Raw genomic sequence first — 13,838 nt, forward strand, 5'->3', positions numbered from 1 at the left:
CCAATATTTACTTCTATTTTCATGCATTCATCAGAAACAAACAACTGTTTTCATACTTCATTAAAATAATCATGTATCCTTAATGAACAAAGGGTCAGATCATATTATTATTATTTTGATAACCATCTCATCAGGAGTGCACAGTAAAAGTGTCTCGTCAGATCTGCCTAAAAATGACTTCATGTTGAACAAATAAATTAACCAGTTTAATTCAACCTAAATAAATGTTTTGAATGAACGATTCTTTAAATGTATTTTTAGGTTGAATTAAACTGGTTAAGTTGCTTGTTTCCACATTAGGTAATTTTCAGGCAAATCTGACGAGACACTTTTTACAGTGTTAATAAGGTTATTAACCCAAATCTGCACTCGAGGTAATTCTGGAGGCAGAATGACACTCAGAGCGCAGTAAGACGCGAGAAGCGCTAGATTGATAATGATCTGCGCCTGTCCGGTCGGACCGGTTAGGGCGGGTAGTCACAACACCCGTGAACTAGAATCGAAAGTAAGAGCGCACACTTCAGCGGCGTCACCGGATTTCTGAGGAGTCCGGGAGCAGAATGAGTCTGGAATAGACCATAAAACTAACTCTGAGATCGGGGATCTGAGGAGAAAGAGCGGAGATCTGAGAGCGGTGCAGACTCAGTCCGTCTCCTGATGGGTGAGGAGAGATCTGAGAGCGGAGCAGACTCAGTCCGTCCCCTGATGGGTGAGGAGAGATCTGAGAGCGGAGCAGACTCAGTCCGTCCCCTGATGGGTGAGTAAAGATCCCACCGTTCAGTTTCCAGTGCGGAATAAAATCAGCAGAGTCTCGTTAGAGCTGCGTCACCTGGATGGTTCAGTGTTACACTGTAAAAAGTGGCTCATCAGATCAACCTAAAAATGACTTCATGTCGTAACAAATAAATTAACCAGTTTTATTCATCTCAAAAATTAGTTTGATTGAAAGAGCCGTTTATTCATAGTATTTATTATAAAACTGAAAGCATAAAACGGAAGTAATTTTTTTTAGGTTGACCTGAGAGCCATTTTTAGAGTGAGAGGGGCTCCGGATGGTGGTCGCAACTCTACTTCTCATCTTAACGCTGCGATAAAAGCAACCGTGTTTAATATCATCATACGTTTTATGCAAATAGTGACGTGCGAGAGAGAGAGAGAGAGAGAGAGAGAGAGAGAGCCTGAAATCTCTGTAAAAAGTCAAATCTGCTCCGTTTTAAAATAATAATCATATTAATCTAAATGTAAACTGGCTGGTTTAATATGTCAGTGTGTAACAGTGATGTGAGGAGATGTGCAGGACTGTAAGAACAGCTTTACTGAAGAACTGTAGATGTTCTTTCCTTTTTCTCTCTCTGTCATGGTGACTTCTTAATGTATGAGTTTTTATGATGTAGTTCAGTCAGCAGTGCTGAATCACTGCGTGTTTTATTAATGTATGAATCTTTACATTAATGTAAACAGTAACTGCACATTTTACAGGTATATTAAAGAAATTCTGTTTGATGATCTGCCAGAATATTCAGTTCTACAGTGAACCGCTCTGAGCCTCAGATCTTCACACACCCAGCCAGCATGTCTCCAAATCTGTCCCACTGCAGAGCGGAGCAGGAAAAGGGTTTCTCTGCTTGTAAATCTCCACCAGGTGCATGATGGGAAATTGTTCAGTAAAATGGACATGAAGTGTTGAGGCTCCCAAGGTGGATTGATTTGTGTTGAAAGAACAAAATGGCTCTTCATAACATTTGGGTTGTGACCCCTGACCTAGAGGTACCTGATGAAACAGACAGTTAGTGTAACAGGCAGGACATTCACAACACATTCAAATGTTCAAACAAGATCAATCACTTTTTACAGGAGCAGCTCTCAGATCTCTGATACAGATTAATGTATAAATATGATGTAAGGGATTCAGTTCAGTTCTGTCAGCTGTAACTCTGTAAACAGAGGCTGTACTTCAGTCTGGCTGGTGTTCTATTACAGACTCTGAGAGAGTGACTAAAATAAGTGTGACTCAAAGTGACTTTTACACACAAACCAGCCGTCAGAAACACAATGAAGAATCAGAAACACAATGAAGAATCAGAGACACAATGAAGAATCAGAGAACTTTAAGGTGACTCTTGAAATACATCTGTCAGATAGTGATCAGAATGTGGCTCTGAGGAAACAAGAAGGCAAAGAAACACATTCTACTCAAACCTGCTTAACCATATTTTACTCCACCTTAGATTGTGCCCTGCCACCTACTAAACCTGGCAACTGTGTAAAGATGAACATGACTGTAGGATTGTAGTGTTGGCGCAGAAGAAGAAGTCTGCCATTTTCTCTTAAAAGAACCCTTTACTGAAACAGATGGGAACCACAGGAAAAAGAGGGGGAAGGGCACCAAAACACAAACACAACATAGGAGGGGTGTAACTCCAAAAGGGTGGACCATGGCTTCAAATGGGAGGGATGAAACACAAAATGGCTGGACCATAGCTTCGAATGGGAGGGGTACAAAATGGGTGGACCGTAGCTTCAAATGGGAGGGATGAAACTCCAGCTGGATGGACCATAGCTTCAAATGGGAGGGGCATAACACCAAATGCGTGGACCATAGCTTCAAATGGGAGGGGTGAAAAATGGGTGGACCCTAGCTTCAAAAGGGAGGGGCGTAACTCCAAATGGGTGGACCATAGCTTCAAATGGGAGAGGTGAAACTCCAGCTGGATGGACCATAGCTTCAAATGGGAGGAGTGTAACTCCAAATGGGTGGACCCTAGCTTCAAATGGGAGGGGTGTAACTCCAAATGGGTGGACCGTAGCTTCAAATGGGAGGGGTGTAACTTCAAATGGGTGGACCATAGCTTCAAATGGGAGGGGTGTAACTCCAAATGGGTGGACCATAGCTTCAAATGGAAGGGATGAAACTCCAAATGGGTGGACCGTAGCTTCAAATGGGAGAGACGAAATTCCAGCTGGATGGACCATAGCTTCAAATGGGAGGGATGAAACGCAAAATGGCTGGACCATAGCTTCAAATGGGAGAAGCAAAACACAACATGGGTGGACCATAGTTTCAAATGGGAGGGGCAAAATGGGTGGACCCTAGCTTCAAAAGGGAGGGGTGTAACTCCAACTGAGTGGACCATAGCTTCAAATGGGAGGGGCATAACTCCAAATGGGTGGACCATAGCTTCAAATGGGAGGGGTGTAACTCCAACTGAGTGGACCATAGCTTCAAATGTGAGGGGCATAACTCCAAATGGGTGGACCATAACTTCAAATGGGAGGAGCAAAATGCAAAATGGGTGGACCATAGCTTCACTGTGCTTTATAGTGAACTACCCTAATCATTAGTTCACTATTACCTACTGAGTAGTTAACTAGTAGTCCTTGATAGTTAAGAGTAGTTAGAGAGTAGATAGTTAGATAGTTAAGAGTAGTTAAGTGTTAATGCAGCACTACTCATTCGTTACTGCTTAGACACATTCAAATGTTCAAACAAGATCAATCACTTTTACAGGAGCAGCTCTCAGATCTCTGATACAGATTAATGTTTAAATATTATGCAATGAATTCAGTTCAGTTCTGTCAGCTGTAACTCTGTAAACGGAGAATGGTGTTCTATTACAGCCTTTGAGAGAGTGACTAAAATAAGTGTGACTCAAAGTGACTTTTACACACAAACCAGCCACCAGAAACACTTATAATGAAGGATCAGAGAACTTTAAGGTGACTCTTGAAAAACGTCTGTCAGATAGTAATCAGAATGTGGCTCTGAGGAAACAAGAAGACAAAGAAACACATTCTACTCAAACCTGCTCAACCACATTTTACTCCACCTTAGATTGTGCCCTGCCCCCTACTAAACCTGGCAACTGTGTACAAATGAACATGACTATAAGGTTGTAGTGTTGACACAGAAGAAGAACCAAGTCTGCCATTTTCTCTTAAAGGAACTCTTTACTGAAACAGATGAGAACCACAGGAAAAAGAGGGGGAAGGGCACCAAAACACAAACACAACATAGGAGGGACAACACTGCAAATGACTGGGCCATAGCTTCAAATGGGAGGGGCGAAACTCCAAATGGGTGGGCCATAGCTTCAAAGAAAAGGAGCAAAACTCCAAATGGGAAGAGCGTAACTCCCAAAGAGTGGACCATAGCTGCAAATGGGAGGAGCGTAACTCCAAATGGGTGGACCATAGCTTCAAATGGGAGGGGCGAAACTCCAAATGGGTGGGCCATAGCTTCAAAGAAAAGGAGCAAAATTCCAAATGGGAGGGGCGTAACTCCAAAAGGGTGGAGCATAGCTGCAAAGGGGAGGGGCGTAACTCCAAATGGGTGGTCCATAGCTTCAAAGGGGAGGAGCAAAACTCCAACTAGGAGGGGTGTAACTCCCAAAGGGTGGACCATAGCTGCAAATGGGAGGGGCGTAACTCCAAATGGGTGGGCCATAGCTTCAAAGAGGAGGAACAAAACTAAAAATGTGAGGGGCGTAACTCTGAAAGGGTGGACCATAGCTGCAAATGGGAGGGGCGTAACTCCAAATGGGTGGACCATAGTTTCAAACGAGAGGAGCGAAACTTCAAATGGGTGGACAATAGCTTCAAATGGGAGGGGCGAAACTCCAAATGGGTGGGCTATAGCTTCAAAGAAAAGGAGCAAAACTCCAAATGGGAGGGGCATAACTCCCAAAGGGTGGACCATAGCTGCAAATGGGAGGGGCGTAACTCCAAATGGGTGGGCCATAGCTTCAAAGAGGAGAAACAAAACTAAAAATGGGAGGGGCGTAACTCTGAAAGGGTGGACCATAGCTGCAAATGGGAAGGGCGAAACTCCAAATTGGTGGACCATAGCTTCAAATGGGAGGGGCAAAACTCCAAATGGGTGGGCCATAGCTTCAGATTAGAGGGGCAACACTCCAAATGGGTGGGCCATAGCTTCAGATTGGAGGGGCGAAACTCCAAATGGGTGGGCCATAGCTTCAGATTAGGGGGGTGAAACTCCAAATGAGAGGACCAAAGCTTCAAATGGAAGGGGTGTAACTCTAAATAGGTGGACCATAGCTTTAAATGGGAGGGGCAAAACTCCAAATGGGCGGACCAAAGCTTCAAATAGGAGGGGCAAAACTCCAAATGGGTGGGCTATAACGTCACTTTGCTGAGCCCCAGGTCTGTGCATGCCCAGCCAACATATCTTCTCATCTGTCCCACTACAGAATGGAGAAAGAAAAGGGTTTCTTCGCTTATAAATTACCACCAGGTGCATGATGTGTAAACGTTACTTCAATAAAATGGACATAAATAATGGACATGTTTCTAAAGTGGGCTCCTAAAGTGGGTTGATTTTTGTTGAAAGGACAAAATGGCTCTTCGTAACATTTGGGTTGTGACCCCTGACCTAGAGGTACCTGATGAAACAGACAGTTTGTGTAACAGGCAGGACATTCACAACACATTCAAATGTTCAAACAAGATCAATCACTTTTACAGGAGCAGCTCTCAGATCTCTGATACAGATTAATGTTTAAATATGGTGTCAAGTCAAGAGGCTTTTATTGTCATTCCATCTATCTACACAGTGGAGCGAAATTACGTTCCTCCAGGACCAACACGGTGCAACAAGGAACAAAATAGACAGTACAAAGTGCAACATGCAGACATAGTGTTCAAACAAATTTACACTAGAAACAATACACTAAATATGATAAATAAAACAGACATTAGACACGGTAAACAGACAGGACAGTGCAGCACCGACACAACACTCGTTTCAGGACATGAGGTTGTGGAATAAGGTGCAGAGATATTTAACATGCTGTGATCTGTGAGATATATACAGTACTTGATTAGAACACAGTGTAAACACAGTGATAGCAGCAATGCTCTAGATAGAGCAAGTAGAGCATCAAAAGAGGTGTGTGTGTGTGTGTGTGTGTGTGTGAGAGAACACAGAGTATGTGTTTATGTGTGTGTGTGTGTGTGAGTGTGTAGTATGTATGTGAGGGGGTTTTCAGTTCAGTCCTTCTGAGTTTAAAAACCTGATAGCTTGAGGAACAAAGCTGTTGCAGAGTCTGTCAGTGATGGCACGGATGCTCCGGTACCTTCTGCCAGACGGCAGCAGTGAAAAAAGTCTGTGTGAGGGATGGATGGGGTCGTTCACGATGCTGGTGGCTTTCTGGATACAACGTGTGGTGTAGATGTCCATGATGGAGGGGAGAGAGATGATCCTCTCAGCTGTCCTCACTATGTGCTGTAGGGTCTTGCGGTCGGAGGCGGTGCAATTCCCAAACCAGGCGATGATGCAGCTGCTCAGGATGCTCTCCACAGTCCCCTGTAGAACATAGTGAGGATGGGAGGGGGGAGATGAGCCTGATTTAGTCTCCGCAGGAAACAGAGGTGCTGCTGAGCTCTCTTGGCTATGGAGTTGGTGTTGAAGGACCAGGCGAGGTTCTCTGTGATGTGGACACCAAGGAACTTGGTGGTCCTGACGATTTCCACAGCAGAGCCAGTGATGTTCAGTGGGGGGTGGTCACCCTGCACTCTTCGGAAGTCAACAACCATCTCCTTAATTTTGTCTACATTCACAGACAGGTTGTTAGTTCTGCACCAGTCTGTTAGCCGCTGCACCTCCTCTCTGTATGCTGACTCATCATTCTTGCTGATCAGACCCACCACAGTCGTGTCATCAGTGATCTTGATGATGTGATTTGAGCTGTACTTTGCAGTACAGTCGTGACTCAGCAGAGTGAACAGCAGTGGACTGAGCACACAGCCCTGAGAGGCGTTGGTGCTCAGTATGGTGGTGCTGGAGATATTATTACTGATCCTGACTAATTGAGCTCTCTCAGTCAGGAAATCCAGGACCCAGTAAGCAATTCAGTTCAGTTCTATTAGCTGTAACTCTGTAAATGGAGGCTGTACTTCATCCTGGCTGGTGTTCCATTACAGCCTCTGAGAGAGTGACTAAAACAAGTGTGACTCAAAGTGACTTTTACACACAAACCAGCCGTCAGAAACACAGTGAAGAATCAGAGAACTTCAAGGTGACTCTTGAATAATGTCCATGGTGTTAGCCAAACGCTAACACCATGGGCGTCCTCTCCATCAGAGACTGAGTGGGTCATGTGACTACTGTGGGGGTCCTTTCTTTCTTTGTGCACTGATCACAGTAATGCACATACAGCTTCACATCTGTTCAGCAGCCTGGCCAGTAGACCCTCTGCTGCAACTGCTTCAGCATGCACCTTGCCTAACACCACCTCCCTAAGGCTGTGTGGCACCAGTAGCTGCAACACGCTTCCCAGGCACCGGCTCCTCCCACACATGGCACAACATCTCATCATGCATCCCAACTAGCACAAAGCACCTTAGCAGTCAAGTCTGCCAAACCGAGTTTCTGTCCCATCTAGAGTCATCCGCGTGTCCAAGAGAGCTCTGCGTCCTGCTCTTTGGCTTGGTGGAACCCCTCAGGTCACAGTAAGCCATGGTGCCCTCACTCTGACGGAGATACACTAACTGGCTCTGACACTGCATATTCAATGCCTCCAGAGCTGGTGGCTCCCCCCACAGGAGACAAAGGCCACACTGTCAGGGAGCCCGGGCTCTCCGCCACTTCCTGCTGCAAACAACTTCACCTCATTTTAATGTGTTTGGACAACCAAGTGTTCTTTAAAGTATAATTTGTGACCTCACTCATTATAACCTACTATAATCTTGTTCAACACAGTGTCAGGTGATATGCACTTTCCTCAGCTGAAGTACAGCGAGTGGCATCAGACTTTCAGTCCTGGAAGGAAACTGGTTTAGGCATGTAATCTAGAACTTTGAAACATGCAGCTTTAGATATTTAAAAATTTCGGTTTTCCACTGAAGGATATTATTGTTTCAGGTAGCATGAATAGTTTAGGGAATCTACCATGACATATTTTAGACATAGAGACAAGAAACATCTTATACAAATACTTTTTCTCCTCCCGTAATCAGTCTGTTTATCCCTCTGACTGTCTGTCTGTTGTTCTCTGCGTTTTAGAGCTCAGAGCTGTGGTGTTTGGGGGGAAGTTTGCTGGGAAGACCACACTGATCAATGCCGTGTTTGGAAAAGACTTCCTGCCGAATCAGAAGAGGACTGCTCAGTGTGAGAAGCTACAGGGAAATGTGTGTGGAAGAGAGCTGACGCTGGTTGACACTCCAGGCTGGTGGAAGCATTTTCCACTGAGCGACACTGCAAACTTTCTGAAAAAGGAGCTCGTTCAAGGAGTTTCTTTGTGCCATCCAGGACCCCACGCGATCCTACTGGTCATCGAGATTGACATTCCATTCACAGAAAAGCACAGGAAAACTGCAGTGGATCACCTTGCACTCCTTGGTGACCAGATCTGGACACACACTCTTGTGCTGTTCACTAGAAGCCGCTCTCTGGGGAAAAGAACTATAGAACAGCACATTGAAAAAGAGGGGGAAGCTCTAAAGTGGCTGATAGAGAGATGCGGGAACAGATATCATGTCTTTGACAGTACAGTCTCAGATAATACATCTCAGGTGACGCAGCTGCTGGAAAAGATTGAGGATATAGTGCGAATAAATGATGGTGCTCATTTCCAAATTGAGGCAAAGATACTGGAGGAGACTGCAGAGTGGAAGACGACTGTGATGACCAGAGCAAAGTCCAGAGAGTTAAAACAACGAGAACGACTTGAGAAAGAGGGTAAGTTACAGTCAGCTGGCACCCTTAAAGATGGGTGAAAAAACATCTTTATGCTTCAATAACTCTCACAATGAAAAAATGTTTAAAAATCAAAACTTTAATTGAAGTAAATTTAGTCATAGATCTTTAAAAACCCTTAGAGCCCTAGCACTATTAGGTGTGTTTTTCCCCCCGTTTTTGTCAGTTCCTCTTTCAGTTGTTGTAACTCTAGTAATTATATGAGACAGCCACATGTTATATGTTGTTTTATGTTCAGAAGACATGTTGCTTCTCAAATATGTAATCACCTGAGTTGTAAATGCCCACAGAAGTTTGATATTTTTATGAAACTGGACATGTTTTGATCAAAAATTTACCAAGCGCCTGTTTTTTTTTTTTACTTATTTTTGACTGTATCTATTCAAAACATCACTGCACCTCTTAGATGTCAATGAGAAAGTTTTAGGATAAAGTGTCTATGAGCTGAAAATATAAGAATTTTGATGATTGTTCATTATATGGCTTATTACTGTCAAATAGTATGTGATTAGCATCAGGCGGACTTATTTTTCTTGATATTCTCACCTAAAGGAGACATGCAGGTTGTTAAAACTGCATGTGACAGGCTGACACAGCAGGTCAAGCCTTTGGGTTTTTTGTTCAGGGCCAATATGGCTAATATTCCAGCTAATACAACACTGTTTTAGTACACTGGGTGTTTATTATCAGCTGCTTATAATAACAGTGACTCCTATAATAAAGAATCCTTCCAGAAATGATCAGATAAACACTGGTTTATCTAGAAAACACACAGTAAAGAGTCTGTACCGTAATATAAACCTGAAATCTGGATCAGTCCAGCGGGGTTGGACGGACGCCAAAAGGCTCTGAAGGTGCGCGCACATCTTCAGTTCTAGATGAGCGTGCACGTGACCAACGGGCCGTTGCTAAGAAACACGCGCACAAACACAGCAGGAACACTGCCGAGCCGCGCGCAGCTTCAGAGCGGCTAATCGGCGGAGGCGCTGAGAGGCGTTTTCGGTCGATGATACTGACTCATCTAATCAGATATTAGATCTGAAACACCGTGTAAACATTTCAGAAGCCCTATAATAAACAATAGTAGTGGAAATAAAGCGAGATGCGCGCGCACGCGGTGATCAGAGCGCGAGGAGCGGAGCGAAAGAGCGGTTTTTTAACGGAGGGCAGTGAAAGACGCGCCTGGAGCTGCAGAGCGGCTAATCGGCGGAGGCGCTGAGAGGCGTTTTCGGTCGATAATACTGACTAAATTAATCAGATATTAGATCTGAAACACCGTGTAAACGTTTCAGAAGCCCTATAATAAATAATAGTAGTGTAAATAAAGCGAAATGCAGAGTTTATCAGCACAGAAACTGAGATTTAGTAGAAGAATAAAACAGAAACTGTGAAGGAGCGTCTATTTGACTGTTTTTCCACAGTGGATTACTCACAGACGCTTCGTCGGACCGCGATGGCGCCGCTGTTTTTAGAAGCGGGAGACTCCGCAGTTTCTGAGGATGTGCGTAGTGAACTGCTGCGGTAAAGCAGTCCTGAGTTATAAAGCTGAGAAGACAAGGTGTGATTTATGACGCAAAATCCGTCATTAAGTTACTACTTTGAAATTTGTTGAGATCACCCCTCAATATAGATTATCTCTCTAGTGTCTCCAGAGTCCTCATCCTCTCGTTTAGACTCTCATCTTCAGCTTAACCAACAGATTTTCAGTGGGATTTAGATCAGTGGACTGGGATCGCCATGTCAAAAGCTGGCCAAAGGTTGGCACTGGCAGATTTAAATCTGCAGGTACTTCACAGTCCGAAAATAGCACAGATCCTCCACTGTACTTAACAGTGGGGATGAGGTACTTTTCTGTGTAACTGTCTTTTTTTGGTTGTTGCTGAAAAACTATTTTTGTCTCATCCAACCATAGAGCCTTGGCCTGGATTCACAAAAGCTTTCTTAAGAAAAAACTTCTTAAATAAGATCATAAGAATGTTCTTAAATGCAATTCTAAAAAAAAAAACTTCAAAAAAAAGTTCTCTCAAGATGATTCTAATTATTTTCTTAAAATAGGACAGTCTTCATTGTTTTTTGCATAGGCTGTGTTGTATTTTACGTTTGCATTTGCCATAAATAATGCATGATACATTTTGGAGTTTGTTGAGTTGTGTTATTTCTGTTATTTAGGACAGTAAACTGGGGGAAAAACATCAAACCAAACATTTAAAACATTTTATCAAACAAGAACTAGAGCTGATGGTGTAAGAAACAACCAACAGGAAAAAAGCATACAATTGTCCAAAGTGTCTTGTTCTGCTGAAGCATTAAGATTTCCCTTCACTGGAACTAAGGGTTCTAGATCAACCCCTGAAAAACAGCTCCATATCATCATCCCTCCTCCACCAAACTGTATAGTTGGCACAGTGCAGTCAGGCAGGTAATGTTCTCCTGGCATTCGCCAAACCCAGACTCGTCCATCAGACTGACAGATAGAGAAGCTGATTCGTCACTCCATAGAATACGTTGCCACTGTCCCAAAGTCCCTACTTATACTAAATGTATGACAAAACTACAATACATTACTACAAAATAGTTAGCATTTTATTTTCAGTAAGACACTGAGTTAATTAACCACAAGGACATTTTTTTCATTACATTTTTACTGAAATAGAACACAGAGGCCCACACACAGCAAATATATAAGAAAGAGATTATAACTGCTTAAATCTTTTTATTTTACAGGTATTTTGGCTCATGCCATCCTCAACGGCATTCAAAGTTGGTGCATACAGGTGTAAACTAAAATACTCAAAAGACGTATCACATGACTCTCACATAGTTTTTGTTTTTGTTTTAAAAGTTTTACTTTTTGTAGTTAACTATAAATTTTTGTAGCTAATAGCTGTGGCGCCTACAAATATTTGTCTAGCTAAAGCGATAATTTTCGCTACAGGCTTCAGGCAATCTGCGCAAAATCCGAACCATAGAATGTGGTCGTTAACTGGGCTGGTGGCGACTGTGCAGTTGTCCTGACTGAGCTGCGGACAGTTCAAGCAAACGGTCACACGCTTCCCCCACGTGCTTAGTAGGCTTAGCTCAGGGGTCGCAACCCAAATGTTAAGAAGAGCCATTTTGTCCTTTCAACAAAAATGAAACCACCTTTGGAGCCAAAACATTTTATACCTGTTTTACCATCTTGACTGTAAGTATGTCTCAGTCTGTGCTGATAATACTAATGATACTAATACAGGCTAAAAGTATAATATAAATGAAAACACAGACTCACTTTGCTCTGCTTTAAGCTTAGCTCAGCTATAGCCTCTTTTCTCGCATCTCAGGAAACTTCTCCGTGAGTTTCTTGTAAAACATCTCTCAGTGTTCTACTTTTTACGAGGTTGAAGTTGCTTCTCATTCTCCAGCTTCTCATTCAAATTGTCCCGTTCCACCTTAAATGGTGCCAGAGGCGCCAGATTGTACTGCTGCGCCGTTTATGGTAGAACGGGACTTTTCAACCGAGAAGCTGGAGAAAGAGAAGCAACTTCAGCTTCGCAGATTAAACGTATGAGGAAACAAGCAAGTCCATTCGTCTTCAAATTATCAACACTCATCTTAAACCTTTCTCTTTGCCATTGTGTTACCTGTGTTGCTTTGTGTCCAGCAGTCTGCATGTCAGTCCTCAGCGTTAAATGTTGGTGCATTAACAGTTCTACATTAACTCCAGCGTTTAAGACCATTTATTGTGAAAACTGTGTTAGAACTGTGTGTGATAACGATTTTACAAATTATGTTATTTTACCTAAAATAGTTCTGTGGAGCCGCAACAGGGCAGTTAAAGAGTCGCATGTTGCCGACCCCTGCGTTAGCTAAAGCAGAAAAACATTTTCATAATAGACTATTGCTAATAGTACTGCGCAGAGCCAGCATCACTGATGAGAATTTTAAGGCTAAAGTGTTGCTGCAGTTTAACAAAAGTCTTTGAATGTCATGTCTGTACAGATCTTGCTGAAATGTTTAAATCAGAGCAGTTTTATTTCAACATTTGACAGTGCTTTGCACAAAGTTGTTTGGTTTGAATTCGGTTATTTTGGTTGATTTTTGTTAGGATAAACCTGGAATGATTGACTTTGCCTTTACTTAATCTACATTTTTGTTGGATATCATGTCTTGGTTGTGTAAGTTTGACTGTTGGTTACACTTAAACTCACATTTTAGTGATCTTTTTGTACATTTACAGCTTTTCAATTGTATGTTTCTTTCTGGCACATAATTAAATGCAGTCTCTTGTTCACACTGTCAGTTGGGCTTGTTTGTTGCGTCAGGTGGAGATTCACAAACATTCTGACAATCTTAAAATAGCTAAAAAGTAGTGCACTACTTTTCAAAAAGTAGCTAAAAAGTAGCCACTACTTTTTCTAGAGAAGTAGCTAAATTGTAGCTGCTACAAATTTTGGGAAAGTAGCTACAAAGTAGCTGACTACTAATTTTTGAGTAACTATCTCAACCCTGTACAAATCTATAGTAAGCAATATAAGAGAAAAGAATCATTCCTAATCGTCTATTTCATAGATTTATGATAATGAATCATAAATCTAATCCTGCATGATTTCAACTTTATGTCTGCTGTAAAAAATAATAATAATAATAAGCATTATCATCATCTTAACCCACTTGATTCAGCTAGGGTCGCGGTTGCAATAGGGAAAGCAGAGAAGCCCAGATAGCCCTGTTCCCTGCAATATCCTCCAGCTCATTCTGAGGAATCCCAAGATGCTCCCAGGCCAACATGGAGATATAATAATCCCTCCAGTGGGCCCTGGGATGGCCTTGAGGTCTCGTCTCAGTTGGCTGTGCCTGGTAAACCTCCGAAGGGAGGATCAGATGCCTGAAGCACTTCAACTGGCTCCTTTCAATGTGGAGGAGTAGCAGCTCTACTCTGAGCTCATCCCGGATGACTGAGCTTCTCACACTGTCCATTAGGTTATAGCCCACCACTCTGCGAAGAAAACTCATTTCCGCTGCTTGTTTATGTGATCTCATTCTTTCGGTCATTACCTTAAAATTCATGACCACAGGTGAGGGTTGGGATGTAGACTGACCGGTAAACAGAGAGCTTTGCCTTATTGCTCAGCTCCCTCTTCACCAC

General features: G+C 42.9%; 1 protein-coding gene across 1 annotated transcript; it reads left to right on the forward strand.

Moving 5' to 3' along the window:
• Nucleotides 1-502: 502 nt before the first annotated feature.
• On the forward strand, nt 503-13,416 carry LOC118801105 (GTPase IMAP family member 7-like). The gene is made up of 3 exons (XM_036561275.1): nt 503-757; nt 8,021-8,695; nt 13,373-13,416. Exons 1-3 carry the CDS (start codon nt 658-660, stop codon nt 13,414-13,416), a joined length of 819 nt encoding a protein of 272 aa, XP_036417168.1. The 5' UTR covers nt 503-657.
• The last annotated feature ends 422 nt before the right edge of the window (nt 13,417-13,838 follow it).

Source organism: Colossoma macropomum, unplaced genomic scaffold (genome assembly GCF_904425465.1).
Source record: "Colossoma macropomum unplaced genomic scaffold, Colossoma_macropomum, whole genome shotgun sequence".
Lineage (NCBI taxonomy): Eukaryota > Metazoa > Chordata > Actinopteri > Characiformes > Serrasalmidae > Colossoma > Colossoma macropomum.